The 6,826-nt window shown below is 36.5% G+C and overlaps 1 protein-coding gene across 1 annotated transcript; it reads right to left on the reverse strand.

Moving 5' to 3' along the window:
* Positions 1–220: 220 nt before the first annotated feature.
* LOC123722557 (formin BNI1-like) lies at positions 221–1,977 on the reverse strand. The gene is made up of 2 exons (XM_045684690.1): positions 1,662–1,977; positions 221–1,059 (listed from the first exon to the last, which is right to left on the reverse strand). The coding sequence occupies exons 1-2, from the start codon at positions 1,975–1,977 to the stop codon at positions 221–223; spliced, it is 1,155 nt and encodes a 384-aa protein (XP_045540646.1).
* Positions 1,978–6,826: the final 4,849 nt, after the last annotated feature.

Genomic DNA, 6,826 nt, shown 5'->3' on the forward strand with positions numbered 1-6,826 from the left:
GGGATCAAAAATACTGTATATAAGAGAGAAAGTCATTTTTTGTTCAGTCTCTGAAAATAGTTTACTTTTAGGAAAATTACGTTGGACCACTGGGCAAGAAAATGGCATTTTATAATCATTTATCCACGATAATAGGGTCGTATCACGAGTAATAAGTGATCATTGTTCGTAAAAGTTAGATAATCTAACTATCTATCTATCTACTGTACCAGCGACGGTGTTAGCGGTGAGCGCGCGGTGGCACGCGCGGAGCTGTCGGCGGGGGCGGCGGTGGCGGTGGCGGTGGCGGCGCTGGGCGCGTCGACTGCCTGTGATGCGGGAGAGAAGCTCGCCAGTTTAAATGATTTTTGCCCTTATCTGTCTTTTTCTGAGTTTGTTGCGTGCTGATAGATTGTTTCAAATCTGCGCCAGATTTAGATATGGTTTTCGCCGCTTTCAGAGTGTCAGCTAATCCCTGACTGAATAGGTACTTGTCCACCTTTGTTGCTTGAAGTTGTTCTTTTACATCTTTTTTAAGATTATATAGAATAAAGTTTCGTCTTGTGACTGAGTCTTGGTATTGGGTGTCACATAACAACCTGCTCGCATCCATAAGTAATTTTATAAGGATCATATTTCTTGTTTCCGCTGACAAGAGCATGGTGAGTGCCTCTGCTAAACAAGAAGTAGCTGTAGCAGTTTGCTTCTGTCTAGTTTTGATACCTTGGTCTCTTTTATAAATCGTGTCTGGTATCGCGGCCTTTACCTCTGCGTTCAAATCAGGTGCATTAATTAGGGTACAATTCCCTGGCAGCAAGTACTTAGATAGAAGTTCCTTTCTTGTTTCTTTAGACAAGCCAGATGTTGCTATGTATTGTAAGCGTACTGCAAGATCAGACTGTATGTCTTTACCTGGAGTATTAGCTTTTGATGGATCTTCACCCAATACCTGCATCAGTTCGTCGTCTAATTCCGCTACAAGTGGCTTCTGTGGCACCGGTCCCGGCGGCGCGGGCGGCGACGGTGCGTTACCCGTAACGCTATGCTGTCGGATATGTTCAACTTCGTTCGAGGGCACATCTGGAATAGCGAGGTAAATTGTAGAATTTATTTCCAACCGGCTATACACATGTGTACAGGTTTGCACAGGTAAGTACCTATATTAGGTAGGTATATTTAGTAAAGCGATAACCCCAGAGGCGACCCGCATTACTAAATTAATTGTGTAGCAGTCTGCACACGTCAGTACAGGTCTGTACAGGTCAAAAAACGGTAGTAGGTGCATAGGTACACATTGGTAAAGTGATAACCCCAAAGGCGATCCGCATTACCAATTTATTGTGGCTATTTGCACACGTCAGTACCAATAGTGTGTAAGTAGGTAGGTATTAGTAAAGTGATAACCCCAGAGGCGATCCGCATTACTAATTTATTGTGAGTGGCAATCCCAGAGACGGCCCGCAACACATCTACCATACCTAAAATCACGTAATTAGTGAAGTGGTAATCCCAAAGACGACCCGCAGCACTAAATATTTACGTGAAAAGTCCTTCCTACCTATGTAGGTTGGTAACATGTTCTTCAATTAAGTGATAACCCCAGAGGTTACCCGCAGAATTGATTTAACGAACATATAGATACATCGGTCGATGTAGGTAGGTAGGTACATAACCAAACCAACCTTCGTATCTTGACGGCTCCTGCGATGGTGTATGGGGCGGCGGCAAGCCGGCCAAACTCGACCTCGTCGGTGGCGTTTCACGACCGCGCTGCGAGCAGCTCGAAGACGAGGACGACGCGACGGAGCTGGAGCTGGGTTCCGGTGACTGCGATCTGCTTCGTGACGGCAGCAGCGGCGGGACTTCTAATCTTGAATCACTGCGATGTTGTCGATGTCTAGTACGTTGTGCTTGTGCCTGCGCAATTTCTTTTTCAAACTCTTTGAATTTTTTCCATAAGTCGTCGAAATCGTTATTCTCGAGTTTTCGCTTACTCATATTGAAAGCTTTTAAGGAAAAGATGCGCTGTGCTGCACAACGAAAAAAGTGTGCGAAGTGGCGGAGCACTAAAATGTGAATGGCGATCGTCGGTAGGGCAGGCAAAGAGCAGGGAAATTTCAACATTACCTTCATTTTTTATTTTTTATTTATGTTAAAATAGGCGTGTAAACAATTATCTACCCTCAACTACAGTGCGGAATGGCGACACGATATGTGTTACTACATGTGATCTATGCTAATCTCGAGGACAAAGCTCGAGTATAATTATCCGTTAGTTTCAGAGACCAAAATCCATATATATATATATATATAAAATATATATAGATAAAATCCCTATATCCCTTGGTCACGCCATCACGCGTGAACGGCTGTATCGATTTCACTTCTTTTGTTGTGTTTGTTATTGTCAGGAGAAGGTTCTTATGACACAAAGAATCTTAAAAAATTGCGTGGAAAAATAGAAAATTTAAGAATCTTTATTTAATTTGGTAGAATTGTAGAACATAGTCTGGAAGAACACATAGGCATCTTATTAAGCGTTTTTTTTAAATTCCGCGGCCAGAGTCCCGGGCGACAGCTAGTCTCTGTATAAAAATGACGTCATCTCTGTAATTTTCTTTATTTCTAAAACTGATAAAACAAAATGTTTTAAATAGGCATTTGGTCTCAGAAGCCCACAGCAAACCTATAGACGTCTCTTTTTTGGTTTTCCTGCTGTCTACTTCGTATGGGACAGGGGACAATAGTATAACGCCTAATATTGATCCGACGTCCACAGGCGTCCGCAACACCGGAAGAACCGTAGATGCGTTGTTGGCCTTATACTTGTCACACATGTTTTTTACTCTTTTCCTTTTTTAAGATGACAATAATAATTTTCTGTACTCGTATTTGGGCAGTGGAAACTCACGGTAATATTTAATTTTTATTTCTTAGTGATTATTTCAAATGTACACATTAGAAATATGCCTTCAACTCCGCAACACTTCTCAGTTTGCATTATCTTTTATTATTTCTATGAATCATTTATGTTGGAGTACACCATTTATGTTGGAATAATTTATGTTTAAATATATATTCCAACATAAACTTTGTTATGGAAACAAGAACATTCTTTTAAAAGAAATCTAGTTCTATCGAATGTAAATTGCGTCGAGACTTCACCCAAGGGAAGAGATCGTTTGTGATTATATTACTTTCTAGACAAAGACTGTAGTTGTTCTTGAAAGGGGAATGAAGTGAGTTGGAAAAACGATGTTTTACATCTAATAAATGCCAATATAATTTCAAATGACTTACGTAATTTTAAACATATACCTCTTTTTTGGGATATCTGATTATTTTATGAAGTGCCTTCGTTGCAAATGTTTGGATGAGATAAAATTAAACAATATACTACTAGCGATAAACTAACACTGAAGGATTCTTTTTAACCGACTTCAAAAAGAAGGAGGTTATCAATTCGACTGTATTTTTTATGTGTGTTACCGCGAAACTTCGCGCCTGGTGGTCCGATTTTGATAAAAAATATTTTAATGGAAAGGAAGTGCTTGCAGATGGATCCCATTTTTTTTTTATTTAACAATATTTTGTTATAATGAAATTTAATTAGATTTGTGTACCTAGCGACAAGAGCTGAAAGTTTTGTTCTATTTACAATATTTTATTACTCATTTTTATTGATAGTGTATTTTTCAAAGCAATTTGAGTTATTTTTAAATTAGCTATTTAGTTTTTTTTTTTGAGATATTCTTCCCAAGAACGGTTGGTGACAGGCAGGCGGCCGGACGTAAAAAATTAAGCCAAAACTTTAAGAATTGTAAATCCTTGTGTGCCGACCCTACGTGAGTGGGAAAAGGCCAGGGAGATGATGATGATCATGATGTGTAATAATTAGTTTTCTATTTAACTCTACAAATCCATTGACAAATTCTAATGCCATTCGTACACATGGAAACATATCAGTCGAAATCAATATTGTATGAATGCGTCGCGAGAATCGCGTTACTCGCGCTCCGTAAGCAACGTTGAATCGTCGACGAGAACTTTTTCAGTCAGTAAAGGCATAACGATTACATGTCAATGCCATGGAAATTGCGAGCGACTGTCGTTAGAGATAACAGATAGAACATCTAAACCGGATTTCGAAGATTTACGTTGCTTTGTGTACGAAAGCCCTTAGGGCTTTACCATATTTTTGCTCACTACATTTTTGATGTAATAAATTAAGCTTTTTTTAATCAATCCTCTTATTTTAAAACTTCGTTGCTTAATTGCTTAAAAAATTGCCCAGAAACTTTTACATTTATATAAATCCTCTTTAGGTAGTCTCTTGGGAGCTACGATCTTTTTAAAAGATTTTACTACGTCCATTATTTCGTAAGTTCATTTATTCATTTTTGAAGCACACCACTGTTTCAATATAATCCTTTTTGAATAAACAATGTTGGTTAGGATTAAAAATAGCTTGTACATTTGTTAAAAAAGAAACAATCCATGCGTAAATCCATGCAAAAAGCGTCACGAATAGAGTTTTCTGCTAACAGTACTATCATGTTTGAATATTTAAAACTGTATAAAAACGGTTGTTACATTCATATTGTCATCAGACAGTTAGGTGCGCTTGTTGACATATTTGTTAGGCGGGATGTTTATTTTTATGATTGCACAACGGGAAATGTTACGTAAAAAAACTGTTCCATCGAAGGTTCATTTTATATAAGAGACATAAATATAAAAATAAAGTAATATTGTAATGAAGAAAAGAGAAAGATTTTTAAATGACTATTTACTTAAATATTCCTTCGCATATTTCAATAATTCTTTTACCATTAGCAAAGCTACATTATTCCTAAGTTACATAAACTTTATCCAATTCTAGCGGTGGTCTGCGACTTCGTTAGCACGAATAAAAAAAGCCTAGCTTACAATATGCCCGCGTCCAACAGCTACCTTCCAGTCAAAGTCACGTCAATTATGTGTGTATATTAAATGTGTGTGTGGGTGTGTATTAAATAAGTTTTGGAACGAAGTTCCTTATCGCGCGTTGTGAAAGGGGGCTAGACGGAAAAAATTCTTACGAAAAGTTGTCACGACACTTTTTGCTATATTAAGTATGTTAACGACGAATGAGCGCTACTTCACCATGGCAACGACGTGACAATATATAACGAAAATTCATAGAAATAAAATGTACTTCTTGTGAAGACTTAAGTTTTTTTTCATACAATAAACATTGGTTCCTTCACTAATTGAAAGGAACTTCGTTCCATCCGGATGTCCCTTGACACCTCTCAAGTTTTTTTTTAATCTTAGTAATATTATAAATGCGGATGTTTGTTTGAAGGTATCTCCGGAACGGCTCAACGGATCTCGATTAAATTTAGCATAGATGTAGATCATAGTCTGGAAGAACACTTTTTTTTTTAATTCTGCGCAGACGAAATCGTGGGCGACAGCTAGTATTATATAAAGACACTCCAATTTTTTTAATGTGAAGTTTGTTGATTGTTATAAATGTCCAAATACATAATAAATATACTTATATTGATTCAACAGCCAAATAAAATAATTAATAAATATTTTGATACAACATTTCGTAAATCCAACGCATAAATCTTGTCTTAATAGTCGGCTTTCAGCTTCACTGATAAATTTGACGCCAAGCTGTCATCGACTTGTAATATATAACTTGATTTCTGAAAGCTAATGTATTATACATAAATAATAGCGCTATTTACTCAGAGGAGTAAATAGAAATTATTGATTTAAATTACTCGGAGCATCGGTGGCTCAGGGGATAAGTACTTGACTTGTAATCAGGTCTTGTGTTCGAATCCCGCCATGTACCAATGTGTTTTCCGATTTTCGAATCGGATCACATATATACATTTATCTGACGTTCTTATTGTGAAGGAAAACATCGCGATTGTAGAGGTAGGGTACTGCGCAGCCTGCGTATGACCTTGGGAGATATTTGAAAAGAGTTGTAGGCACTGATGACAATACGAGTGCTTTATTAAATACTAGCTTTTACCCGCGACTCCGTCCGCACGGAATAAAAAATAGAAAACGGGGTCAAAATGATCCTATGTCCGTTTCCTGGTTCTAAGCTACCTGCCCACCAATTTTCAGTCAAATCGATTCAGCCGTTTTTAAGTTATAAATAGTGTAACTAACACGACTTTCTTTTATATATATAGATAGATGTAGAATTTGTTTAGGCAAAATACAAGCGTTCAGAATTCATAATATGTCGGTAACATATATGAAGTAGTAAATATCATACACGAATTGTATATAAAAAGGTTTTATCATATAAAAGTATCTGAAATCTTTACGTGATATATTTTATAGTCAAATTAAATGGAAATGAGAAATTAGATTTAAACATTTCAATGGTTGAATGTTTCGTTTATTGTCTATGGGTTTGAAAAGTTTTAATGTTTAGATGAATACAAATATGTCTGTTTTTTAGTTGTAATTTCTTTTTATTCTACGAAAATTTAGAACATGTGAATTTTGTTTATTCAGCAGCACGAATAGTATAGTCTAATAAAGAGAAAATTGTCTAGATAAGTTTGTTATAATTTCTCATTTCTATTGAATTCGACCTTAGAATCCTTTTACGAGACAGGTTCGTATAAATTTGTTAATTTCATTTTGTTTATAAAGTATATTAAAAATTAAAATGCTATTGTCTTTGTATAATTTTGTATTTTTTTATATACTACAAGGTGGCAAACGAGCAAGCGGCGGAAGAATTGTTTTTTTTTTGTGATGAAAATACTTACGATGACAAGTGTTCGGTACAGATGTACTATAGCTCGTCATTGTTTGAATTTCG

The sequence above is a fragment of the Papilio machaon genome, chromosome 27 (genome assembly GCF_912999745.1).
Source record: "Papilio machaon chromosome 27, ilPapMach1.1, whole genome shotgun sequence".
NCBI classification, from domain to species: domain Eukaryota; kingdom Metazoa; phylum Arthropoda; class Insecta; order Lepidoptera; family Papilionidae; genus Papilio; species Papilio machaon.